This window comes from Brassica napus, chromosome C1 (assembly GCF_020379485.1).
Source record: "Brassica napus cultivar Da-Ae chromosome C1, Da-Ae, whole genome shotgun sequence".
NCBI lineage: Eukaryota > Viridiplantae > Streptophyta > Magnoliopsida > Brassicales > Brassicaceae > Brassica > Brassica napus.
In genome coordinates this window covers 8,577,041-8,604,328 of record NC_063444.1, presented here as the reverse complement: position 1 = coordinate 8,604,328, position 27,288 = coordinate 8,577,041, and the positions used below count along the sequence as shown (strand labels likewise).

The 27,288-nt window shown below is 38.6% G+C and overlaps 4 protein-coding genes across 4 annotated transcripts; 3 read left to right on the top strand and 1 right to left on the bottom strand.

Annotated features, from left to right (window-relative positions):
* Positions 1-1,965: 1,965 nt before the first annotated feature.
* LOC106364048 lies at positions 1,966-3,440 on the bottom strand. The gene has a single exon (XM_013803691.3). It carries the CDS (start codon positions 3,000-3,002, stop codon positions 2,106-2,108), a length of 897 nt encoding a protein of 298 aa, XP_013659145.1. The 5' UTR covers positions 3,003-3,440; the 3' UTR covers positions 1,966-2,105.
* A 229-nt stretch (positions 3,441-3,669) lies between these two features.
* LOC106365927 (pentatricopeptide repeat-containing protein At4g19890) lies at positions 3,670-6,165 on the top strand. The gene has a single exon (XM_013805446.3). It carries the CDS (start codon positions 3,868-3,870, stop codon positions 5,965-5,967), a length of 2,100 nt encoding a protein of 699 aa, XP_013660900.2. The 5' UTR covers positions 3,670-3,867; the 3' UTR covers positions 5,968-6,165.
* A 2,994-nt stretch (positions 6,166-9,159) lies between these two features.
* Positions 9,160-18,872, top strand: LOC106365926 (pre-mRNA-processing-splicing factor 8A). The gene is made up of 24 exons (XM_048745526.1): positions 9,160-9,565; positions 9,635-9,758; positions 9,847-9,939; positions 10,020-10,410; positions 10,496-10,982; positions 11,070-11,860; positions 11,953-12,221; positions 12,370-12,684; positions 12,778-13,082; positions 13,158-13,612; positions 13,696-13,822; positions 13,936-14,177; positions 14,261-14,384; positions 14,477-14,774; positions 15,016-15,269; positions 15,396-16,012; positions 16,099-16,205; positions 16,302-16,556; positions 16,677-17,150; positions 17,297-17,458; positions 17,545-17,742; positions 17,833-18,111; positions 18,192-18,434; positions 18,528-18,872. The coding sequence occupies exons 1-24, from the start codon at positions 9,285-9,287 to the stop codon at positions 18,717-18,719; spliced, it is 7,083 nt and encodes a 2,360-aa protein (XP_048601483.1). The 5' UTR covers positions 9,160-9,284; the 3' UTR covers positions 18,720-18,872.
* A 1,297-nt stretch (positions 18,873-20,169) lies between these two features.
* On the top strand, positions 20,170-23,032 carry LOC106365924 (lecithin-cholesterol acyltransferase-like 4). Its single transcript, XM_013805440.3, has 11 exons — positions 20,170-20,648; positions 20,772-20,863; positions 20,950-21,068; positions 21,156-21,291; positions 21,364-21,415; positions 21,499-21,599; positions 21,694-21,882; positions 21,959-22,116; positions 22,198-22,252; positions 22,339-22,392; positions 22,476-23,032. The coding sequence occupies exons 1-11, from the start codon at positions 20,405-20,407 to the stop codon at positions 22,887-22,889; spliced, it is 1,614 nt and encodes a 537-aa protein (XP_013660894.1). The 5' UTR covers positions 20,170-20,404; the 3' UTR covers positions 22,890-23,032.
* Positions 23,033-27,288: the final 4,256 nt, after the last annotated feature.

Below are 27,288 nucleotides of genomic sequence, written 5' to 3'. Positions count from 1 at the left end.
GAATTTGGAAATACTGCGAATAATTTGACTCCAAAAGCCAAAGAAAATTTATAAAAAGTGAAAAAGAAATTGAGTATTTTTGTACTTTCAATTTCACTGTCTTACCGGAAACAACAACCAATGATGCATCACAGGTGATTAACAGAAAATATTATTCTATCACGTCAATTTTCATTTTTGTATTACGTTGGAATATTTTGATCGTACTGGAAAAGAAATTTAGGAACATGATTATTGGAGGGTTTTTAGAGTGAGATTTTTAGCAGAATATAAGAATCTGTATCTTAATTTCTAATTAAAAAAGTTAAGAACCGGCTTTTAAAACTCTTATTTAAGAATCGGTTCTTAGTTTTTTATTTAAAAGTTAAGAAACAGATTCTTATATTTCGCTAAGAAGTACCTCTGAAAATTTCTCGATAATCAACGTCTACTTAAAATAATGGACAAAAGGAAAAACTAAAAACCGTCAATCAGCCCATAGTATGAGTCATGATGACAGGTGACGCATACTCCACTTAAGATCCATTTCTGTGAATAAATGGCTACCAGATTATGTGATTGGGACAAAAGTCTATAGAGAATACATACCATACCATCCATATGTATTTTGACCAAATAATTAGTAGTACAACCAACTTAACTATGCAAATAGATTCAATGTGATCCCAATAATTTGCAGGCCATATTCAATTTAGATTATGGCAGTAAAGGGTCTTTTTACTATTTTAAAATGATTGTACTAGTAAACCGAAACTTTTTTTTCCATTGTTACTTCGGTGTGGATAAAAAAAGACTTGGTTCATTCGTTGCTTACCAAACAAAATCGGAAACCAACAAAACCAAACTTAAACCTATATGGTTATGCTAAGTACCTAACCAAAACCAATTGGTCACTCCTTTACTGCCCCCTTTACAACAATATTACATCCACTTATAAAGAAGGCTCTCTTTGAAACCACAATATCTGGTTATATATTGTGGCCAAATTACAAACTGTAGTAAGAACCATACTGCTGCAGGTTCCTCTGTTATTCATAGGCAGTTCCATTAATTAATCATAAAATCATTTTTCAAAAACACTCAATAACTTCAAATATAGAATATCACTACTCAATCATATTTTTATCTGTACATATAGGTCTTTACAATTATGTATTACATTTTATGATTTTTAAATATTTTGTTGTTTACCATTTTAATCTTAAAAAATTTATATCTCATAAATATTTCAAATTTGTTTTCATTAATTTAAGTTTTACACTTAAAATTAAATTAAAACCTTAAAATAAGACTTAAAATATTTTAAAACTAGAATCATACAACAACAATATTACAAAAAACACTTAACAAATGCACTAATTGATTATATATGAGAATATTACATAAATATTTTTACAGAATAATGTGATATTTTACTCATAATTTAGTATTTAGCTATGTATTTTATGTAAAATTTTATATTTTATGTAACTTTTTACTAACTAATATTGACGTAGTATTTTTATATATGTGCTAATTATTTATAAAGTTTTTAAGATCTAAATTAATTATGATAAATAGAAGGACCAAACTATAAAATATAGTATTTTTGAAGTTTAGTTTGAAGCTTTACTTTTACGAAAAAACATTTTAAACGTCAAACATATGAAATTTTGCAAATTTTAAAATAGAGTGTTTTTGAAGATGTTGTAAGTTCTAACATCGGACAACAAAAACAAGCCAGATATCGAAATGCAGTTTACCGTTAATCCATTTGTGCTTCAAACAAATCTAACGAGGACCATTCATATAGGGAATTTCATATCAGTAACCTCAAGATCGAAACTATATAAAATATATACATTTTCATCCTGAAACTAGTAAGATCTATTGAACAAAAGACTAAAGGGTCTTGAGCCATTCATGCTAGATTTGATTCAGACCCATTTTGTTTTCTTATACAAATTCCGCAGTTAATTCTAACTGTTATGCATCAAAAATAATCTTATATACAAGTAACATAAACTCTGTAAAAAACAAGGAAGCACACTCTGTGGACAAAACTACAAACATACAAGACATTTATTATAAACTGCAAAAAAATGAAACTTTATTTAGCAGTTGTGTCAAATATCAAAGTGCTCCATTTGAATGCTGCTCTTAAGAGGCACGTATTCACCAAGATACCCACCAAGATGATCATGCAACGCAGACTTATCAATCTCCTGATGATGAAAGCTCTTGCAAACATAGTAAAACACACTCTGCACAAGCAGCCCAACAAGATTCACTACCACAAGAACACCAACCAAGAACCCACCAGCGACTATCCTAGCGAAGACTCCGTGATCCTCTCCGCCACGAACCACCACCTTACCGAAAACTTCAGAAACGAATCCACAGAGAGCGAGATAGATGAAAACCACCGCACAAGCCATAAAGGTCTTCCCTTTTAGCAAGTCGTAGCTCTTCTTCATGGCGGCGAAACCGTAAACCGGCTCAAGAACAGAGACCACGCTGGCTAAATGCCACAGAGCCGTCATGTAAACGTGAACTCCCAAGAAGAGAACGGAGATTACTAGCGACGAGAAGAAAGCTAAGCCCAAGAAGATCAAGAACACGGTGTAGTAAGTGAGCATCAAGAGACAAACCCAGATGAAAGTGACGAAGAGTGGATTCAGGACGAGGGGGATAGCTGAGATCGTTGAGGTGAAAGAAACGGGCTTCGAAGTGTAGAGAGAGGCGACGGTGAAGACGACGGCGGCGGTGGAGAGGAGAGAGAAGGCGAAGAGGAAGGCGAGGTAGCAGAAGTTGAAGACGACGACGAAGAAAGTCCATTGGTTGAGCTGAGCTACGATGGGTTGTGTGAAGAGGGAATGTGCGAGGATGGCGAAGGAGAGAGGGAATATTAGGGTTAGGGTTACGAGGCCGAAGGTTTTGGGGGAGTATTTGGGGATTGACGTTGATTCACGTAGGATACCTTTGATGCTGAGGTGTTGAAGCTCTTCAGGGGCAAGATCCATGGCGGATATGGGGAGTTTCAGAGATCGAGAAGGAATGGAGATTGAAGAAAGAGATGGGTTTTACTGTGTTTTGACGATTTGATCGAGTCTTGAGAGCTCTTTGGATTCAACACAGAAGAAAGAAACTATCAAGAAAGGAGGATGAAGAAGGTGGCATGCTTTTATAAAGCTTCATATTTCTCACTTGGGAAGGACGAATTCTTAATTTTGAAAAAAAAGTTACTACGTACTATACAAACTCGAGAACAGAATTAAGAAATGGTAAAGCAGATAGGAAATTTGATTTAATAATACAATCTTTAAATTTTTTTTTGTTAACATCTTTTAAAACTAATCTGTATTTTTTTCAAACAAATACTTTTGCAAAAAATTTAAAATCACTAAAATATCTTAAACATATTAATTATTTTATAATATAATTATTTTTTTGATGAATTAAAATTAGAGTTCAAGGCTTATAGATTTTAACTATAAAAATATAATAGAAAAATGTAAATCAAAATTTAAAATTTTCAATTGAAAATAACAAAACTACCCTTTTTAAATGGAATAAAAATATTTTTGCTGATGTATGTTGAGAAAACTAGTATTTAGCAAAAAAATTTGTTGCTAAAGTATCTTGAATTTATAGCATCGAATTTGTTGTCAAAAAAATAATAATATAGCATCGAATTTAACCAAGAAATAGATTTAACACAAAAAAAAAAAGTTGACAAAGAAAAAAGATTTAACCGAATTAAATTGAAACAGAGACCGGAACCGAACAAAGTGGCTATATAAAAATATTTAATTTTTTTCAAAGAACATACACAAGTCTCTCTCTCTCTCTAGACTCTATGCAAGAGTTCGTAGAAGAAGAGCTTCGATGGCATCTCTTCTCGCTAAGTCGAATCGATTCCTCACTAGACCTACTGAGATACCCAACTCTCTCTGTTCCCTTTCCTTTTTCAGACTGATCTCTTCCAACAACGAACCTGATGATTTCCCGCCTCCTTCTCCATCATCTCCACCTTCTCAATCTCTCGTTAAATCAATCTGCTCACTGGTCTGTCACACCTACCTCCGTCAAACCCACGTCACACTATCCCCTCACCGCATCAACCTCGACCTCGACGCCAACTCTCTCACCCACGAGCAGGCAATCACCGTCGTGGCCTCCCTCGCGAGCGAAGCTGGCTCGATGGTGGCTCTCTGCTTCTTCCACTGGTCACTGGGTTTCGAAAAGTTCCGACATTTCATGAGACTGTACCTCGTAACCGCCGATTCGTTGATCGCCAACGGAAACTTGGAGAAAGCTCATGAGGTGATGAGGTGTATGCTGAGGAATTTCTCCGAGATCGGGAGGTTGAGCGAGGCCGTTGGAATGGTTATGGATATGCAGAATCAAGGGCTGTCTCCAAGCGCGATAACACTGAACTGCGTTCTCGAGATTGCGGTTGAGTCGGGGTTGATTGAGTATGCGGAGAACGTGTTCGACGAAATGTCTGTGAGAGGAGTTCGTCCTGATTCTAATTCTTTTAAGCTGATGGTTATTGGTTGTTTTAGAGATGGTAAGATTCTAGAAGCTGATAGGTGGCTTAACGGGATGATACAAAGAGGGTTTGTTCCTGATAACGCCACGTGTACTTTGATTATTAGTGCATTGTGTGAGAATGGGTTAGTGAACAGAGCGATATGGTATTTTCGTAAGATGGTTGATTTGGGTTTGAAGCCAAACTTGATCAATTTCACGTCTTTGATTGATGGGTTATGCAAGAAGGGTAGTATTAAGCAGGCTTTTGAGATGTTGGAGGAGATGGTTAGAGTTGGTTGGAAGCCGAATGTGTATACACACACGGCTTTGATTGATGGGTTATGTAAAAGGGGATGGACTGAGAGAGCGTTTAGGCTGTTCCTGAAACTCGTTCGTAGTGATTGTTACAAGCCTAATGTGCATACTTATACTTCGATGATTGGTGGGTATTGCAAAGAAGATAAGTTGAACCGTGCTGAGATGTTGTTTAGCAGAATGAAAGAGCAAGGTTTGTTACCTAACGTGAATACGTATACAACGCTCATTGATGGTCATTGTAAAGCTGGGAACTTTGATAGAGCGTACGAGTTGATGAATTTGATGGGTGATGAAGGTTTTAGTCCGAATATTTATACCTATAACGCTGTTGTAGACAGTCTCTGTAAGAAATCAAGAGCATCCGAAGCTTATGAGTTGCTGAATAAAGCGTTTTCTTGTGGACTAGAGGCTGATGGAGTTACCTACACTATTCTTATTCAAGAACAGTGTAAGCAGAATGACATCAAGCAAGCTCTTGCGTTCTTCTGTCGGATGAATAAGACTGGTTTTGAAGCTGATATGCGTCTGAACAACATATTGATAGCTGCATTTTGTAGGCAAAAGAAGATGAAGGAAAGTGAGAAGCTTTTTGGGTATGTGGTGAGTCTTGGCTTGGTTCCAACGAAGGAGACTTATACATCCATGATTAGCGGGTATTGTAAGGAAGGTGACATTGATCTAGCTTTGAAATATTTTCATAACATGAAGAGACATGGTTGCGTTCCCGATAGCTTCACTTATGGTTCATTAATAAGCGGTCTCTGCAAGAAGTCTATGGTTGATGAAGCTTGTAAGCTTTATGAAGCAATGATTGACAAAGGCTTATCTCCTTCTGAGGTGACTCGGGTAACATTAGCTTATGAGTACTGTAAGAGGAACGATTCGGCCAATGCAATGATGCTTTTGGAGCCTTTAGATAAGAAGCTTTGGATTAGAACGGTTAGGACACTGATTAGGAAGTTGTGTAGCGAGAAGAAAGTTGGAGTTGCAGCTCTGTTCTATCAGAAACTGTTGGAGAAAGATGGTAGCCCTGATCGTGTTACTTTAGCTGCTTTCACTACGGCTTGCTCCGAGTCTGGTAAAAACAACCTTGTTACTGATTTGACTGAGAGAGTCTCCAGAGGAGTAGGTTAGAAAGTGCTTATTCTATCTCACATCAGTTGCTTTTGAGCTCTCTCTGTTTGAAGAGCAAAGATACACAATGTTGTACCATTTTTAGTGATGTAAAAGTAGAATAGTTATATGACCAGAAGGAAATGAGTTTTCTCAACTTTGAACAGAGACCTGACAAGCTGAGCCTAGTAAGTTAAAAATATGTGATTTTTTTTTCAATTTTGTTTTGGTCTCCGGAATATCCAAAATGAGGTGCTTCAATTAGTGGGCTTGACAAAGAAAACCAGATTTAATTAATAGGTGAAAGACCGACAAAGATAACCAGATTTAATTAAAAGATGAAAGAACCGACATAGACAACCGGATTTAATAGATGAAAGAACCGACATAGACAACCGGATTTAATAGATGAAAGAACCAATGTATAAACCCCAAATTACACCCAGATCCTGACCATCTTATTCGTGCTAAAAGTTGTTTGGTTCTTCTTTATAGGCAGTTAAGCAAGTGTATGAAGCACACTAGGTAGATGCTAAGAGAATCTTAGGAAACATCGGCGGTAAACACTTTTGACTCCCGTTTGATTGTGACACTCATAAGTTTTGACGAGATAATTTGATTTCATTACTCTGCGTTGAAACCAAGAGAAGTGACCAGTGCCGGTCCACTTAATCTGTGGGCCATAAGCTCAAAGAAAATTTTGGGCCGGACAATAAGAACATTTAAAAAATATAAAGAATTGTGAAGGGAAGGGGCTCGAACTCCTTACATTAAGACAATATTTCTACTTCTCAGCCATTATGCTATAGAAAACCTTTAAAAAATAAAAGACCGGTTTAATTTATATATTATTTAGGGTCGGAAGCCCCAGCTTCTAGTGCTTCCTATCAGGGCCGCTACTGTGACACAAACTCGTTGAAACATTGATGCATGTTTATGTGGTTCACTTCCAAGTGCAACAAGAAACTGTTAAGTGAGTATCTGAATCTGTTTAACTATACGAAAGACAAGTTCCAAGTCCCCGGTGTGAATAGCACTGTGAACATGAATGTACATCAAGCAGCATTACTATGTAAGTCATCCTTCGATCAACCTTTTTGGGATTATCCCTTATGGACCAAACATCGATTACTCTTCACGTCATGATCGACACAGATCATATGAAATGTCTCATAAAAGATCAAAATATTTCACACTTGAGTTGAGTTCTATTTTCAGAAAGTTAGAACCTAGAACCATCTTTACCAAATTAAGTTTGAGTCCTTAACATTCTAAGTGATGTTGAGTGCTACTTTGTTATACCAAACATACATATGTCACTATTAATTTGTGACAATATATTGTTATTAAAATGGAAATTCAACAATATTATGAAAAAATTCGATACATAATATAATTTTTACACATGTAGAAATGTTTCCGAGTGCTAATCCCTAAAATGTGAATCTTAACCCTAAAATACATAACCTAAACCCCAAAATACATAACCTAAACCCTAACTCTTAACAATATTTTTTACTGATTCCTTTAGTATATTCCAGATTTGATGATAAGATTTTACACAAAGAAAATGAAAAATATGATGATAAAATTTGATTTCTGTGGTATACTCAAAAATTTGCTAGAAGTGGGTTTTTATTTAACATGCTAACTCGATTTTGGGTAACAATATGTTAGTTTAATTTTTTAATTAATATGCACAATTTTAGAATGTTTACAAAACATGGTTTCGGAAAATATACCAAGAAATTCTATCATCAATATACAACTTTAGGATTGTTTCTAAACAATATTTTGAATTTTTTTTAATATTGCTTTCTATGAACTTCCTTAATGTATGATGAATCCCTTATAGATGATGAATATCCTAAATACCAGGTCTATAGTAATGAGGAACATATTCCACTGACTGTTGCTGAAAATGGAGAAAGACGTAAACTTGATCAGGTTGCAGATACATCCATCCACGAATCTCTCCAAGACCTTGATGAAAGAATGAAGAAGAGACACTACCAAGGTCGAAGTCTTATCTTGATTTCGGGTGATGGAGGATTTTGCAACAAAGTGGAGTCTCTTAGATCCTATGACATGGTTGTGAACTTCATCAAACCTGAAGAACCTTCTATTTATGCTTCATTTACAAGCCAAACTATGTCAGTCAACATAGATACATTAATCAACACTATTATCTTATGTTTAAACAAATATTCTTGAGAAATTGCCTATACTAGCATTTTCTTATTACCGTTTTTTCATTTTTACGTTAACCACATTTACCCTTGGTTGTAATTTGTAAGAAAGATAAATTTACATTTATAACCATAAGGTTAGCTAATGGAGAAAATTTCACTTTTACTTTTGATTTGGTACTATTATTCATGTTTACTTTCTTTAAATAGATATTTTTAACAATACCTAAGTATGAGACTTCATTAAAGAACCAAAAGATATTTATACCCTTGATTTATAAATATAAATAATTATTTACATACTTAGTTAGTTTTGAAATGTTCATTTAGAGAAAGTAAACATTAATAATGGTATGAAATGGAAGTTAAAAGTTAAATTCGAAATTGTCTAAACTAGCATTTTCTTAATATCATTTTTCATATTTACCTTAACCACATTTACCTTTGATTGTAAGGAGATAAATATACACTTTTAACGCTAGGTTTAGAATTTTAATAAAAATATAAATAAATATTTATTTTTAAAAAGAAAAATTAAAATAGTTTTAAAAAGTATTTTTGAATTAAAAAAAGAAAATTAAAAAACAAATCGAAAATTTTTTTTTGAAAAAAAAGAATAAAAAATATAAAATTTTCAAATTAAAAAAGTTATATAGAAATTTTTTTTAAAAAAATTTAGTTAAATATGAAAGGGGATGGAGTGTTTTTTTTTTTTTAACGTCTGATTAATTATGCTAATACAATGATGAGAAATACGAATAAGTGGTTTAAATCAATCATATAATAAACTGTCCCCAGAAATATGAAAGGGGACGGAGTGGCTCGACGAAGGCTCTCTGATAGTTAGTTAACCGGATTTAATAAATGAAAGAACCAATAACGATAACCGTATTTTAATAGATGAAAGAACCAATCACAATAACCGGATTTAATAAATGAAAGAACCAATCACAATAACCGGATTTAATAAATGAAAGAACCAACCAATGCATAGACCGCCATTGATAACATTATAAGACCGAAAAAAGCGAAAAATCGATTTAGGGTTCTTTTTTTCCGTTAGTCGAGTAACGTCACTGTGTCGATAGACGAGAGATAGAGATAGAGAGATCCACACTGGCGTTAGAGATCTAGGGTTTATTCCTCGTCATGTGGAACAACAACGACGCTATGCCGTTAGCCCCTCCCGGCACCGGCGGCTCGATGATTCCGCCACCGCATCCTTCTTACACCGCGCTTCCGCCGCATCCTTCTAATCCGACTGCTCCGCCGGTCGAGCCTACTCCCGAGGAAGCCGAGGCGAAGCTCGAGGAGAAGGCGCGCAAGTGGATGCAGCTGAACTCGAAACGCTACGGCGACAAGAGGAAGTTCGGATTCGTGGAAACTCAGAAGGAGGACATGCCACCTGAGCACGTCAGGAAGATTATCAGGTGAGGTTCTTCGAGATTCAGATTGTGATTTTACTTGGATTGTGAGTCTGAAGCTTGTGTTTGTTACAGGGATCATGGTGATATGTCATCGAAGAAGTTTCGTCACGATAAACGTGTATACCTTGGAGCTCTTAAGTTCGTCCCTCACGCTGTTTTCAAGCTACTGGAGAATATGCCTATGCCTTGGGAGCAGGTTCTTATAACTTGATATCTGCTTTTAGCTTCTTCAGCTGTTTATTGCTCTCTGTTTATTTATCTATTAGCTCTCTTTTTGCTTCCAGGTTAGAGATGTTAAGGTTCTGTACCACATCACCGGAGCTATTACATTCGTTAACGAGATTCCATGGGTTGTGGAACCTATTTACATGGCTCAGGTTGGTTAATAGCCTCTCTCTTTACTTGCATCTGAGTTTCCTAAATGTAATTTTGAGTGATATTTATTCTGGTTTTACAGTGGGGCACTATGTGGATTATGATGCGAAGGGAGAAGAGGGATCGTCGTCATTTCAAGAGGATGCGGTTTCCACCGTTTGATGATGAGGAGCCTCCACTGGACTACGCAGACAACTTGTTGGACGTTGATCCTCTTGAGCCGATTCAGTTGGAGCTAGACGAGGAGGAAGATTCTGCTGTACACACCTGGTTCTATGACCACAAGCCGCTAGTAAAGACTAAACTGATTAATGGTCCCAGTTACCGGAAGTGGAATCTCTCTCTTCCAATTATGGCTACCCTTCACAGACTTGCGGGCCAGTTGTTGTCGGATTTGATCGATCGCAACTACTTCTACTTGTTTGACATGCCGTCATTCTTCACCGCCAAGGCTCTGAACATGTGCATACCTGGTAAGCTACTTTCCTTCTCTTCTGGAATTTTGATAATTTTGTTTCACTTCGGTTTCATCTAATGCGTTCTGTTGCTCTTAACCAGGTGGGCCTAAGTTTGAGCCTTTGTACCGTGATATGGAGAAAGGGGATGAAGACTGGAATGAGTTCAATGACATCAACAAGCTTATCATTCGTTCCCCTCTTCGAACTGAGTACAGAATAGGTTTTCCTCACCTGTACAACAATCGTCCCAGGAAAGTTAAACTCTGTGTGTATCACAGTCCTATGGTGATGTATATAAAGACCGAGGATCCTGATCTTCCTGCGTTTTATTATGATCCGTTGCTTCACCCGATAAGCAACACCAATAAGGAAAGGCGTGAAAGGAACGTTTTTGAAGATGATGGTGAGGATGAGTTTATCTTACCAGAGGGAGTGGAACCTTTACTGAAAGACACCCACCTCTACACTGACACTACAGCTGCTGGCATTTCATTGTTGTTTGCCCCACGACCTTTCAATATGAGGTCTGGGAGAACAAGGCGGTCAGAAGATATTCCCCTGGTGTCAGAGTGGTTCAAGGAGCACTGGTAAGCTACTAGTCTACTTTTGTTCGCTTTCCCTTCCATAATTTACTTATATATTTCCTAATACTTTTCTGAACTCATTATCTGCAGTCCTCCGGCTTATCCGGTTAAAGTTCGAGTTAGTTACCAAAAGCTTTTGAAGTGCTATGTCCTGAATGAGTTGCACCATAGACCACCTAAAGCCCAGAAGAAGAAGCACTTATTCCGCTCTCTTGCAGCTACAAAGTTTTTCCAGAGTACTGAGTTGGATTGGGTTGAAGTGGGTCTGCAAGTCTGCAGGCAGGGATATAATATGCTGAACCTGCTGATCCACAGGAAGAATTTGAACTACCTGCACCTTGACTACAACTTCAACTTGAAGCCTGTTAAAACATTGACTACAAAAGAGCGAAAGAAGTCACGTTTTGGGAACGCCTTCCATCTCTGCCGTGAGATCCTCCGGCTGACAAAGCTTGTCGTTGATGCGAATGTCCAGTTCCGACTTGGAAATGTTGATGCTTTCCAATTGGCTGACGGTCTGCAGTATATTTTCTCCCATGTTGGCCAGTTGACGGGTATGTATCGTTATAAATACAGACTGATGAGGCAGATTAGGATGTGCAAGGATTTGAAGCACTTGATATATTACCGTTTCAATACCGGTCCTGTGGGTAAGGGACCAGGGTGTGGATTTTGGGCTCCAATGTGGAGGGTATGGTTGTTTTTCCTTCGTGGAATAGTTCCTCTTCTTGAACGATGGTTAGGGAATCTTCTTGCTCGTCAGTTTGAGGGGCGTCATTCAAAAGGAGTTGCCAAAACTGTCACGAAACAGAGAGTTGAAAGCCACTTCGATTTGGAACTGCGAGCTGCTGTCATGCATGACGTTCTTGATGCCATGCCAGGTTTCCCTTCTTTCAAATGTGGTTTTACTTGTGTTTTCAATCATGAAGTTGTTCTATATTCTTTTGGTTGATATTTTTCTTGATATGTGCAGAGGGTATCAAGCAAAACAAAGCTCGGACAATATTACAGCACCTCAGCGAGGCGTGGCGATGTTGGAAAGCTAATATCCCGTGGAAGGTCCCTGGGTTGCCCGTGCCAATTGAGAATATGATCCTGCGTTATGTCAAGTCTAAGGCTGATTGGTGGACAAATGTTGCTCACTACAATCGTGAGCGTATCAGAAGAGGGGCTACTGTTGATAAGACTGTTTGTAGAAAGAATCTGGGAAGGTTGACTCGACTTTGGCTAAAGGCTGAACAGGTCTGTACATTTGTCTTAAATAAATGTCTTCATTGAAATGCTTAAACAAATACTATAAATAAGCTTCATTTACAGTTTTGAGTAAATTAGTTCCCTGTATTCTTCATTATGAGTTCTCTGATGAATTATCCTGGTAAACCTGTCACAGGAACGGCAGCACAATTACCTGAAAGATGGTCCATATGTCACTCCAGAGGAAGCACTAGCAATTTATACAACTACTGTCCATTGGCTGGAATCGAGGAAATTTTCTCCAATTCCATTCCCACCATTGTCTTACAAACATGACACAAAGTTGCTTATCCTGGCCCTTGAGAGACTGAAAGAATCATACAGTGTTGCCGTGAGGTTGAATCAGCAGCAGCGAGAGGAGCTTGGTCTGATAGAACAAGCGTATGACAATCCTCATGAAGCTCTGTCACGAATTAAACGTCATCTTCTCACCCAGCGTGGCTTCAAAGAGGTAGCTTGATCCTTCACTATATATGGGGGCAATGGTTGAACATATGTTGTCAAGGTTATTGTAGTAAACTGATGGTGAATATGTTCTCTGCAGGTTGGCATAGAGTTTATGGATCTATACAGCTACCTGATTCCAGTTTATGAGATAGAGCCTCTGGAGAAAATTACTGATGCCTACCTTGACCAATACTTGTGGTACGAGGGTGATAAGCGCCACTTGTTCCCAAACTGGATCAAGCCAGCAGACTCAGAGCCGCCACCACTTCTGGTTTACAAGTGGTGTCAAGGTATCAATAATTTACAAGGCATATGGGACACAGGAGATGGACAATGTGTGGTGATGCTCCAGACTAAGTTTGAAAAATTCTTTGAGAAGATTGATTTGACCATGTTGAACAGGTATTTACTAGTCTATTAATGGTACATTAATTCTCAGCTTTAAGTGCTAATAAGTATTCTGTGTTATTTTTTCAGGCTGCTTCGTTTGGTTCTTGACCACAATATTGCGGATTATGTGTCTGCCAAGAATAACGTGGTTCTGTCTTACAAAGATATGAGTCATACTAACTCGTATGGTCTGATTAGGGGACTTCAGTTTGCATCTTTTGTTGTTCAGTTTTATGGACTATTGCTTGATCTGTTGCTTCTTGGTTTGACTCGGGCAAGTGAAATTGCTGGGCCACCACAGATGCCTAACGAGTTTATGACGTTTTGGGATACAAAAGTGGAGACACGGCATCCCATAAGACTGTATTCTCGGTATATAGACAAAGTTCATATAATGTTCAAATTTACCCATGAAGAAGCCAGAGATCTTATTCAGCGTTATCTTACTGAGCATCCTGATCCCAACAATGAAAATATGGTGGGATACAACAATAAGAAGTGCTGGCCAAGAGATGCAAGGATGAGGTTGATGAAACATGATGGTATGCTCTTTTCTTTTATGCGTTTCGATAGACATTCATGCATGCATTCGTTTTTGTGTCTCATTTTTTTGTTCATCTTTCAGTCAATCTTGGTAGAAGTGTCTTCTGGGACATGAAGAATCGTCTTCCTCGGAGCATCACTACTTTGGAGTGGGAGAATGGCTTTGTCTCTGTATACAGCAAGGATAATCCCAACCTGCTCTTCAGCATGTAATGTTTTATTCAAGTATTCTTGTCCAGTTGTTGCTAGGCGAGATCTTTGTTGGGACCATAATCTGTTAGTGTTTCTGTCATCACTGATACTCTTGCAATTGTGCCTGCAGGTGTGGATTTGAAGTTCGCATACTTCCAAAAATCAGGATGACTCAGGAAGCTTTCAGCAACACAAGAGATGGTGTCTGGAATCTGCAAAATGAGCAGACCAAGGAGAGGACTGCCGTTGCTTTTCTCCGAGTTGATGATGAACATATGAAGGTGTTTGAGAATCGTGCGAGGCAGATCCTTATGTCTTCAGGATCAACCACCTTCACCAAAATTGTCAATAAATGGAATACAGCTCTAATTGGTATATGTTATGAGCCTGCTTATAGCTTTTCATAATGTGTGGCTAGCATTAAGCTGAGCGCAACTTTTTTTTTGTGTATACAGGTCTCATGACTTACTTTCGTGAAGCCACTGTGCATACGCAAGAGCTCTTGGATCTACTGGTCAAGTGTGAAAACAAAATTCAAACTAGGATTAAGATAGGGCTGAACTCAAAGATGCCTAGTCGGTGAGCATATGGTTTTATTAAATTATGGTCTACATGTTAGAGCTGTATATTAATGTTTCTGTAATCTGATTCTTTTTTATTTTCCTTGCCAGGTTTCCTCCAGTTATCTTCTACACTCCAAAGGAAATTGGTGGGCTGGGAATGTTGTCAATGGGTCATATTTTGATTCCCCAAAGTGACCTTCGGTACAGCAAGCAGACAGATGTTGGGGTAACCCACTTTAGGAGTGGAATGAGCCATGAGGAAGATCAGCTTATACCAAATCTATATCGTTACATACAGCCATGGGAGAGTGAGTTTATTGATTCTCAGCGGGTGTGGGCAGAGTATGCTTTAAAGCGGCAGGAAGCACAGGCCCAAAATAGGCGTCTTACATTGGAGGATTTGGAGGTACGTTTAACTTACTTGTCATTTGTTACATCCTTACTGAAGTAGAGTTCTGAGATGAATGTTAGTTTACTGGCTTGCCTTCTTGTGGTAGCTTGGAACTTGTTTTTATTCTTTGCATGATCTAGGTTTTTGGGAGGATATGTGGTGCCTTGTTCTTTTTTGGAAGCCAAAGTTTAAGATTATTTTGCAATTTATGTCAGGTTTGCATAATATTTTTTTGGCCTGTATGATAATATGACAGGACTCTTGGGATAGGGGAATTCCTCGAATAAATACCCTCTTTCAGAAGGATAGGCACACGTTAGCGTATGATAAAGGTTGGAGGGTTCGGACCGACTTTAAGCAGTACCAAGTCCTCAAGCAAAATCCTTTCTGGTGGACGCACCAGAGACATGATGGGAAGCTGTGGAATTTAAACAATTACCGAACTGATGTTATCCAAGCTCTTGGAGGTGTTGAGGGTATCCTTGAGCACACTTTATTCAAGGGGACATAGTAAGTCGGCTTTTCCTTTGTTAATCATTGTTTCATGATAACATTTTCTGTTCAGTTGCTCACAGCTTTTATATAAGGGTATCACATTAAGTTGGCTAAACTTTTTTGTGCTTTAATTGAAATCAGTTTCCCAACATGGGAGGGTCTTTTCTGGGAGAAGGCATCTGGGTTTGAGGAGTCGATGAAATATAAGAAGCTGACGAATGCACAGAGGTCTGGTCTGAACCAGATTCCAAATAGAAGATTCACGCTTTGGTGGTCGCCAACAATAAATCGAGCGAATGTTTATGTGGGTTTCCAAGTGCAGTTGGATCTGACAGGAATTTTTATGCATGGAAAGATTCCTACACTGAAGATATCTCTGATTCAGATTTTCCGTGCCCATTTGTGGCAAAAGATCCATGAGAGTGTGGTTATGGATCTTTGTCAAGTATTGGACCAAGAGTTGGATGCTTTGGAGATTGAAACTGTTCAGAAGGAGACAATTCATCCAAGGAAGAGTTATAAGATGAACAGCTCTTGCGCTGATGTTCTTCTGTTTGCTGCCCATAAATGGCCAATGTCAAAACCAAGCCTGGTTGCTGAGTCAAAGGATGTGTTCGACCAGAAAGCTAGCAACAAGTATTGGATAGATGTGCAACTTCGGTGGGGAGATTATGATTCCCATGATATTGAGCGTTATACTAGGGCCAAATTCATGGATTATACAACTGATAACATGTCAATCTATCCATCTCCAACAGGTATTTATTACTTTCCAGTTTTGCTTTGTTTTGTTAAGGTTTTACTTTTCTGCAGATCGTTTTATATTTTGAGAAAATCCTTGCAGGTGTAATGATTGGGCTTGATCTGGCATATAATTTACATTCTGCCTTTGGCAATTGGTTCCCAGGTTCTAAACCTCTTCTTGCTCAAGCGATGAACAAGATCATGAAGGTACTAAATTTTTTATATCATGATGTCTTGCGCAGAGCCCTTTTTGTTTGAATATAGAGAATTTTTAAGTTATCGTTAAAACTATGCATATTGCAGTCTAATCCAGCTCTGTACGTGTTGAGAGAGAGGATAAGGAAAGGTTTGCAATTGTACTCATCTGAGCCTACAGAGCCATATTTGTCATCGCAAAACTATGGTGAAATATTCAGCAATCAAATTATATGGTTTGTCGATGATACCAATGTCTATCGTGTCACAATTCACAAGACATTTGAAGGAAATTTAACAACAAAGCCTATCAATGGTGCGATCTTTATTTTTAATCCAAGAACTGGGCAGCTATTCCTGAAGGTATGTCCTCTTCTACCATTCTTTACATTAAGAATCTGCATGTTGTGACGCAACTTCTTCTTTTCATTAAGTCCTGTAAGATGCAGTTGGATGTTAAGTTCCGGCTTTTTGTTTCTTTAGGTTATCCATACAAGCGTTTGGGCTGGTCAGAAGCGTCTTGGTCAGCTAGCGAAATGGAAAACTGCTGAAGAGGTGGCTGCCCTTGTGCGGTCTCTCCCTGTTGAAGAACAGCCAAAACAAGTTATTGTTACTCGCAAAGGAATGCTCGATCCCCTTGAGGTCCACTTACTGGATTTCCCCAACATTGTTATCAAGGGAAGTGAACTGCAGCTTCCGTTCCAGGCGTGCCTTAAGATTGAGAAATTTGGTGATCTGATTTTGAAGGCCACAGAACCACAGATGGTCCTATTCAATATTTATGATGATTGGTTGAAGAGTATCTCTTCTTACACTGCCTTTTCAAGACTCATTCTGATCCTTCGTGCGCTTCACGTGAATAATGAGAAGGCTAAGATGTTGTTGAAGCCCGACAAATCTGTCGTCACTGAGCCACATCACATCTGGCCCTCTCTCACTGACGACCAGTGGATGAAGGTAATTGCGATATTTTAACATCTTATTCGATAAGATCCCTCTTAACCTGATTTTGTCTCTGTATCTACAGTTATTTTCACTGGTCTTGAGTTATTTATAGTATATTATGCTTCTCTTTCCGGATTCACAAATATGTTTAATTTCAGGTGGAGGTAGCTCTTAGGGATCTTATCCTATCTGACTACGCAAAGAAGAACAATGTGAATACCTCAGCTCTGACACAATCAGAGATCAGAGATATTATCCTTGGAGCTGAGATTACCCCACCCTCTCAACAGAGGCAACAGATAGCTGAGATTGAGAAACAGGTACCCTTGATTGTGATTTCCATTAAAAAGAAATAAGTCCGTGCATGTAATTCTATGTTCACCGTGAACCTATATCTCCTTTGCAGGCAAAAGAAGCCAGCCAGATTAATGCTGTCACAACCAGAACGACAAATGTTCATGGTGAGGAGCTCATTGTCACTACTGTTAGCCCCTACGAGCAAACTGCATTCGGTTCCAAGACGGATTGGCGTGTGCGTGCAATATCAGCTACCAACCTCTACCTCAGAGTCAATCACATCTACGTGAACTCGGATGACATAAAGGTTAGAATCCAATTCATCAGGTTCACCTATTCCAGTTGAGTAAAAGCCTTCTCGGGTCTTACCCTTAACATTATTTCTTGCTGTTCGCAGGAGACCGGATACACATACATCATGCCGAAGAACGTCCTGAAGAAGTTCATATGCATAGCAGATCTTCGCACTCAAATTGCTGGATATCTCTATGGTATAAGCCCCCCTGATAATCCCCAGGTGAAGGAAATCCGTTGTGTTGTGATGGTGCCGCAGTGGGGAAGTCATCAGCACCTTAACCTGCCGTCAGCTCTTCCTGAGCATGAATTCTTAAATGATCTCGAGCCATTGGGATGGCTGCACACTCAACCTAACGAGCTCCCTCAGTTGTCACCACAGGTAATAATATATAACGCATTATCTTTCTATACCTTATTTTTCAGCCTGTTAAACCCATTACTAACTGATGTCTGTGATAGGATGTTACCTCTCATTCCCGCATTCTTGAGAACAACAAGCAATGGGATGGAGAAAAATGTATTATCCTGACATGCAGTTTCACACCGGGATCCTGCTCACTGACATCATATAAGTTGACCCAAACCGGATATGAGTGGGGACGTCTCAACAAGGACACAGGCGGCAATCCTCATGGCTACCTTCCCACCCATTATGAGAAGGTTCAAATGCTATTGAGTGACCGGTTCCTCGGGTTTTACATGGTAAGGAGCGCAGTAATAGTGCCTCTTTTATGGCTTTGTCCTTGATGATGATATGACGTGTTGATTTTGTAAATTGTGTTGTTGTGATAATAGGTTCCTGAGAACGGACCGTGGAACTACAACTTTATGGGAGTGAAGCACACGGTGGGAATGAAATACAGCGTCAAACTTGGATCCCCAAAGGAGTACTATCACGAGGAACATCGACCCACTCATTTCCTGGAGTTCAGCAACATGGAGGAGGCTGACATCGCTGAGGGAGATCGTGAAGACACCTTTGCTTGACCATTATGTTTTAACCACGTTTTGTTACTTCCTTGCTAGACTTGTAGTGTCGTATGTACTAGGCAAATAAGTAACTGAGTTTTACTGCATTGTGTGCGGTAAAGATTGAAATGTCCCTACATATTTTGCCAGTAGAGCTAAATCTTTTTTGTACGCAATCGCTCATGGAAGGTCAAGAAACTTAGTGGTCTTTCAAAACTAAAATGCTATTTTGGAATTGAAAGGTAGGAAGGCAACTTTCTTGTAACAAAATGGGGAAAAGCTGGGTATTTTTTTAGAGGGATTAAATATATATTTACTGCAGGTTTGTTTTAAATACCTTATCAAGTTTCCAGGAATAGCTTATCGATGATGATTCAAACCTAGACTTACAGCAAGATCCTGATCATCTTATTGGTGCTAAAAGATGTTTGGTTCTTTATAGGCAGTTAAGCAAGTGTAAAACACACTAGATAGATACGAGGAGATTCTTGGGAAACATCTGCGGTATCACTTTGACTCAGAAACAGATATCCGTTTGTTTGTGACACTCGTAAGATTTGACGAGATAATTGATTTCATTACTGTGCGTTGTAACCTAGAGAAGTGACACAAAAGGGAACGAGTTTGTTTTGTTGAAACGTTGATGCATGTTTATGTGGTTCACTTACAAGTGCAACAAGAAACTGTTAAGTGAGTATCTGAATCTGTTTAACTATACTAAAAATAAGTTCCAAGTCCTCGGTATGAATAGCACTGTGAACATGAATTCACATCAAGCAGCGTTACAATGGAAGCCATCCTTCGATCAACCTTTTTGGGATTATCCCTTATGGACCAAACATCGATTACTCCTCACGTCATGATCGACACAGATTATCCATATGAAAATGTCTCCTAAAAGATCAAAATATTTCACACTTGAGTTGAGTTCTGTCTTCAGAAACTTAGAACTTACCAAATTAAGTTTGAGCCTTTAACATTCTAAGTAATGGTGAGTGCTACTTTGTTTTAAGAAAATAAAAGCTTCATGTTTGATATGTTACAATTTGCAGCAGGAGTTTTCAGATATTAATTAAAAAAATTTATGGCTTTAATTGATGATGGCATTTTAGAAAGAAAAAAGACTAACATGACTTCATCGGTCTCCAATTTTTTTCAGTTGAGATAAAAAAAAAATTATTAAATTTTTGGTACATGGATCTCACTATATTCTTTTTACCTTTTCATGCTTAAATGAATTTTCGAAAAAATAATTACAAATCAAACAAAATTTTATATTTTTCATTTATTTAATCTTTTAGCTAAAATTTAGTTATCATATTTCTTTTCGTTTAACGTACGGTAAACCTAAAGTTTTATATAAAATTTTAAACCTATAATTTCTACCTAACAATGTATAGCCTTTCCTTGGCGTCTTGGCAATAAGTATTGAAATATATTTTGACAACTGAGATACTACTTTTATATTGTTTTTTCTTTTATTTTCTTTAGAGGAGTCTCAATTATTCAATCTTGCGTTATCTATTCGAAAACAATATTTTAATTGATGATTGATAGCATATGATTTATAACAATCATATTTTCTCCCTTCTTAGCTTGGACGCCTTATTTTCTATCATTTTTCTTCAATCCCACAACAATAATTCTCCCCCAAATTGGGATTTTCTTAGCTATCCATAATCCAATCCAATCAAAATCCAACAATGGCCATACTGCTGGAAGAGATCATTCGATCAGTCGAAGCCTTTCTGAAGCTCAAAAACTCGACCCAGAAACCCTACGTCGACCCGAATCTCGACCCGGTTCTTCTCGTTCCGGGTATCGCCGGCTCTATTCTCAACGCCGTTGATCATGACTCCGGGAAAGAGGAGCGTGTTTGGGTCAGAATCTTCGGCGCCGATCACGAGTTTCGGACCAAGATGTGGTCTCGATTCGATCCTTCAACAGGTTAACTTATTTGGGTTTTTGATTGATTGATTGTAATGTTCGAAAGATTTGATTTTTTTTTTATTGTAAAGTCATCATCGTTTGGTTTGTTTAAGCTGTTAACATGTTTTGTCTGAAACACAGGGAAGACGATATCTCTCGACCCGAAGACGAGTATTGTGGTTCCGCAAGAGAGAGCTGGGTTACTTGCAATTGATGTCTTAGACCCTGATCTGGTAATGTTATTTAACCTCTAGCTGTTTTGGTTCATGAGCTTTATCTTCCGTGTCTTGTTGTTGATCAAGTCAGTCACTTTGTGTAGATTGTTGGGCGTGAGTCTGTGTTTTATTTCCATGAGATGATTACTGAGATGCTCGGATGGGGTTTCGAAGAAGGGAAGACTCTTTTTGGTTTTGGTTATGATTTTCGCCAAAGCAACAGGTGAATGAATACTCGCACACATCTCTTCTGGTTTTGATTAAGGCGTTGTTGATCGGTGTATTGACTGGTTTGTACAATGGTATGTAGGCTGCAAGAAGCTATGGACTTGTTTGCGAAAAAGTTGGAGTCAGTTTACAAAGCTTCAGGAGAGAAGAAGATTAATGTTATTAGTCATTCTATGGGAGGCCTGTTGGTGAAATGTTTCATGAGTCTCCACAGTGATGTATGTTTATCTTCTCTCTTTTTTAGTTAATGTTTTCTTTACATCTCAATCTGACTTGCCTACTCTTATCAGATATTTGAGAATTATGTACAGAATTGGATTGCTATTGCTGCTCCATTCCGAGGTAAGTTTACAGAGACTTGTAGTGCTTATGATTGGTACTCGAGACAGTTTACTATATTAATTGGTTTTGGTTATTTATTTCAGGTGCTCCTGGATACATCACATCAACTTTACTTAATGGAATGTCATTTGTCAATGGCTGGGAACAAAACTTTTTCGTCTCAAAATGGAGTATGCATCAACTGGTAAATGATCAGTTACCAATAATCCCTTTTGGTTATATCTTGATCTTGTTTGTTTGACATCTTCTAAGGATTTAATTTTCTCCTGTTGTTTCAGCTTATTGAGTGTCCATCTATATACGAGCTGATGTGTTGCCCGTATTTCAAATGGGAACTTCCTCCGGTTCTAGAGCTGTGGAGAGAGAAAGAGAGCAATGATGGAGTTGGAGCCTCTGGTGTTGTTCTAGAGTCTTACCGTAGTCTAGAAAGCCTTGAAGTGTTTACCAAATCTCTTTGTGATAATAAAGTAAGTTACACCCTACCACTCATCTATCATCAAATGAAGTTATTCTGATCCTCTGCGCTGCACACAAATTTGTCAGGCTGATTATTGTGGAGAGCCTATCGATCTTCCTTTTAACTGGAAGATCATGGAGTGGGCTCACGAAACCAAGAGAGTGTTACACAACGCCGAGCTTCCTCCTAAAGTTAAATTCTATAACATTTATGGGACCAATCTCGCAACCCCTCATAGTGTTTGGTAGTGTTTCTTGATTTAACATCTCAGTTCTTGCAACTTGTTCTGCTTTTTCTAAATTTGATATATATTAATCCTCTGCAGCTATGGGAATGAGAAGATGCCTGTCAAAGATCTAACGGACCTAAGATACTTCCAGGTAACTATCATTGTAATAGACAATAAGTTTTTATCTTTTTTCTCATGTTTTCTGATCTTTTATGTGATTTTTTCTTGTAATCTCAGCCGACGTATATATGTGTTGACGGTGATGGCACAGTCCCGGTGGAATCTGCAATGGTATGTGTTTTCTCAAATAATCTTGGATTTGATTCGGTTTAGGTTTAATCATTTTTCTCTTTGGTTGTTGTGTTTTTTCCTAGGCGGATGGGCTTGAAGCAGTAGCGAGAGTTGGAGTCCCCGGTGAGCACAGAGGAATCCTCAACGACCACCGTGTCTTCCGGATGCTCAAACAATGGCTAAACGTAGGAGAGCCTGACCCGTTCTACAACCCTATAAACGATTACGTCATCCTTCCCACCACATTCGAGATGGAGGAACACCACGAGAACGGAGTCGAGGTTGCTTCAGTGAAAGAAACGTGGGACATCATATCAGACGGCAACAACAAGAATGATGCCACAGCAGCGTCAACAGTGAGCTCCATATCGGTTTCTCGAACTGGAGATGATCAAAACCCTCAAGGTGAAGCTCGTGCAACGTTGACAGTCCATCCACAAGGCGATGGTAGACAACATGTCGAGCTTAATGCTGTTTCTGTCTCTGTTGATGCATAAGATGCGTCTTACCTTTGTAATGTGTCAAGTGTATCCGCGTCTGTATATATGCCTCGTGTACATTAATCATAATAAGAAGTTTCGTGTTCGAATTGTTGTTTAAGCGTACACGATTCTGTCTTTAATAAAATAACACTTTGACATCCTAATCTTGTATGGAGAAGGGATTAAGGGAGCATCAATTTTTTTCCTCTCTGCTAACATGTCGTAGTCTTCGAGTAAATTTCGTCACGGGTCATCTATCTGATAGCTCTAAGCCACGTTGGTTTACTCTTAGCCTGTGGTCCAGCTCGAACCCCAACACTAACTCCAAGAAAGAAGGTGCACTTCCTGCTTTAGTTCATGTAAAAACCCATAGGAATCGCACTAGGAATCTTATGGTCTCAGTGTGGAATCGGATTCTTCTTGCATGATAGTGTAAGATAATGTTTTGTAGTGTTTAGAAGAATAGCACAGAAGCCCCGAATGGTACTCATAATCGAAGATCATCACAGAGTTTTGTAGTGTTTAGAAGAATAGCATATAATTATCAAAGAATTATGGTTGTATTAGAATCAGGGCCTGCTCATGGTTTATAAGGGCAAAACTGTTAAGTGTGATTTTCTTAAAATTATATTATTTAAAATGTTATTAAATTTAGATATGAAAACATTATAAAATAAAAAAAAATTAGAAATAATTGTAAATTTATTTTTGTTCTTAACAAAATTTGATTTTTTTTCTTTGAAAAAACAATTTTTTTGTAAAAAAATTAGACCCTTAATATAATGGGCGCCGGGACGGTTGCACTCTTGCTCTTGTGGTTGAGCCGGCACTGATTAGAATGGTGAATTATGGTGAAATATTGATGTTTTGATAGGAAAATGCGTGTGTTATTGGTTCAACCAAGAATAAGATTATTTGATGTGCTTAGTTTGCAATCGAAAGACTCAGTATGACATGAGACTTGTGGGAAGGTTTAGTGGTTTGATGATGTGCTTTACAATCATATTCTTTCCAGCAATTTAATTGCTGCTATTGTCTAAGCCATTGCTTGGACTTCGTAACATATATATATATATATATATATTTATTATTATAAAAAAAGGTTCTTTCACTCCTCATTAACCCACGTCATCTGCCACATAGATAAGTTAAGCTCTCTCAGGCTGACATGTGTCGCGTGGGAACGAAACTCATAATTTCATTTAAACGCAAACATGATGGGCTTTCTTTGTGTTTTGGGGTGTTGGGCTCTGGGTATGTCATTATCTGCGAAAAAACGATAGAATTCGCTCTCTAACCCTAATAGCTCGATCGAAGCTTTGCGGATCGTCTCTCCATTTCTGTGACGGCGATGCATGTGATAGCGTAAAATGTAGTTTCGCTATACTCAACTCGTCGTTCGTAAAACAACAAGCTGTAATCCACTCGTAAGAGATCGTGATTTAAGAATAATCTCCAAACGAAATGAATCAAAGAGAATTACAGAGTTATATCAAGATTTTAACAAAGTTTTACAACTGAATTTCTGAATGAATGAATCTAAAGATCTCTCGTCTCTTTTATATCTTCATCGGAACTAACGAATTACTGAGTCGACCCGCCACAACTCGTTAGTTTCGAATACTCCACGTGTCTTCTTCTCAGACGTTTTCCCTTCTTCCGTAACAACTTCTTAACCCCCAATCTCTGTACGCCAGCTGGCTCTTCTTCTGCAAGTCATATAACCATTCCCATGTTGCCTCCTCCTCTGACTCATTTATCCATTTGATCAAAACCATAGTAGCCGCCTTATCATGTCTTTTCACCATCTTCCTTCCCAAGCAACTCTCAGGGACACGTACTTGATCATCACATATCACCGACGGCAACTGCGTTGCCACTGCTACATTCCCAACAGATCCCTTGAGCTGAGATACATGAAATACGGGGTGTATCAGAGAACCTGTTGGCAACTCCAACTTATAAGCTACAGCCTCATGACGATCCAACACCTTGTAAGGGCCATAGTATTTAGGAGATATCTTCTGATTAGCACGAACAGCTATAGACTGTTGCCGATAGGGTTGTAACTTCACATAGACAAAATCCCCAATTTCAAATGACCTCTCGCTTCTATGTTCGTCTGCTTGTTGTTTCATACGATGTTGAGCACACATCAAATGAAACTTTAGGAGCAACAACATCTTCTCACGTTCCTCCAAACTCTTCGCAACTACCTCCACCTTCGACCCTCCTGGTAGATAGGGTAAATGGACTGGTGGTGCTTGACCATACACAACTTCGTACGAAGTAGTCTGAATAGCCGTGTGAAAGTTGGTATTATACCAATATTCCGCCAACGGAAGCCATTTCGACCTCATATGAGGTTTCTCGCTCGTCATACAACGCAAATATGTCTCAACACACCGGTTCACAACCTCTGTTTGACCGTCATTTTGCGGGTGATAAGCTGTAGAAGTGTTCAAAGAACAGCCTGTAGCTTGAACAGTTCCTGCCAAAACTCACTTAAGAACACCTTATCACGATCACTCACCACAGAACGAGGAAACCCATGAAGCTTGTAAACATTATCCAAGAACACCTGCGCCACCGAGAATGCAGTATAAGGATGAGAAAGCGCCATGAAGTGAGCCGCTTTACTCATTCGATCAACCAACACTAATATCACTGTCTTCCCATACGACTTTGGTAATCTATCTATGAAATCCATAGATATGTCAACCCACACCGCTTCAGGAATTGGGAGAGGTTGTAGTAAACCCGAGTAAGCCGCTGTATCATATTTGCATCTCTGACATACACTACAATTTCTCAAATAAGCCTGTATGTCCTTCGCCATCCCTTTCCAGTAAAAAACGCCTTTCACCCTCTGCATTGTAACATCATGACCTGAATGTCCCCCTTGAACCGAGCTATGCAACCACTCCAGTATTCAATCTTTAAGCTCTGTCACCGCTGGGATTACAATCTTACTCTTCCTTCTCAAAACTCCCTGCGTCCAAGAAAAATGCTTCTTCCCATTTGGTTTATCTTTCAACTCATCAATTACTTGTTTCACCGCTCCATCAGTTACATAGGCGTCCTTAATCTTTTGCATCAAGTCACATTCAAGGACAGTCATCGCCATATGTAATACTTCAGATCCTTCCACTCTAGACAACGCATCCGCGGCGACATTGTCTTTGCCTTGTTTATACTGGATTTCATAATCAAACTCCAAAAGTTTAGGCAACCATTGTTGTTGTATCGGAGTATTGAGCCTCTGTTCGAGCAAGTACTTGAGGCTTCGTTGATCAGTCTTGATTATGAAATGACTCGTCAGTAGGTAGTGTCTCCACTTTTGAACTGCAAAAACTACCGCTAATAGTTCCTTCTCGTAGATAGATAGATTCAGTTGCTTGCCTTTTAGATGCCTACTGATATAAGCCAAAGGATGACCTTACTGCATCAATACAGCTCCAATTCCTACTCCACAAGCATTTGTTTCTACTACAAACTGCTTATCAAACTGTGGTAATGCCAAGACCGGAGTAGTACAAAGTGCCTTCTTCAACTCTTCAAAGGCACGATGTGCTTCCATGTTCCAAAGAAAGCTTTCCTTCTTTGTCAATGACGTTAACGGTCTTGCAATGATACCGTAGTGAAAGACAAATCTTCTATAATAGCCCGAGAGACCCAAAAAGCCACGCAAAGCCTTCAAATTCTTTGGAACTGGCCATTCCACTACAGCCTTGATCTTGCTTGGATCAGTAGAAACGCCCTCTGCCTAGATAAAATGTCCCAAGTATTCTACACGATCCATAGCAAATGCACATTTACTTCTCTTGGCAAACAACTGATTCTTCCTCATTAACTCAAATACCACTCTCAAATGCTCCAAATGTTCCTCCATATTTCTGCTGTAGATCAGAATATCATCGAAGAATATCAAGACAAACTTCCGCAAACAGCCTCTGAAGACATCATTCATAAGACCCTGAAATGTTGCAGGCACATTTGTCAACCCAAAAGGCATAACAACATACTCATAATGTCCACTATGTGTTCGAAATGCCGTCTTCTGAATATCTTCTGTTTCCATACGCACTTGATGGTAACCAGCCCGCAAGTCAATCTTTGAATATACAGCAGAACCACCTAACTCATCCATCAAGTCATCGATTAATGGAATGGGAAATCGATCCTTTATCGTCATGTTGTTAAGCTTCCGGTAATCCACACACAATTTCCAAGTATGATCTTTTTTTTTTACCAAAACTACAGGAGAAGCATATGGACTGGAGCTAGGCTGTACCGTTCCTGCTTTCAGAAGTTCTTTAACCATTTTATCAATTTCATTCTTCTGGTATACCGCATAACGATATGGCCTCTGGTTCACAGGATAGCCCCTTCTTCAAGCTGAATCTTATGATTA

Coding starts and splice junctions, on each gene's coding strand:
- LOC106364048 (XM_013803691.3), bottom strand. CDS start 3,002: ATGGATCTTGCCCCTGAAGAGCTTCAACACCTCAGCATCAAAGGTATC.
- LOC106365924 (XM_013805440.3), top strand. CDS start 20,405: ATGGCCATACTGCTGGAAGAGATCATTCGATCAGTCGAAGCCTTTCTG. Junction 21,292..21,363: donor TCATGAGTCTCCACAGTGAT/GTATGTTTATCT, acceptor TACTCTTATCAG/ATATTTGAGAATTATGTACA. Junction 21,416..21,498: donor TATTGCTGCTCCATTCCGAG/GTAAGTTTACAG, acceptor TATTTATTTCAG/GTGCTCCTGGATACATCACA.
- LOC106365927 (XM_013805446.3), top strand. CDS start 3,868: ATGGCATCTCTTCTCGCTAAGTCGAATCGATTCCTCACTAGACCTACT.
- LOC106365926 (XM_048745526.1), top strand. CDS start 9,285: ATGTGGAACAACAACGACGCTATGCCGTTAGCCCCTCCCGGCACCGGC. Junction 9,940..10,019: donor AACCTATTTACATGGCTCAG/GTTGGTTAATAG, acceptor CTGGTTTTACAG/TGGGGCACTATGTGGATTAT. Junction 16,013..16,098: donor AATCTATCCATCTCCAACAG/GTATTTATTACT, acceptor AAATCCTTGCAG/GTGTAATGATTGGGCTTGAT.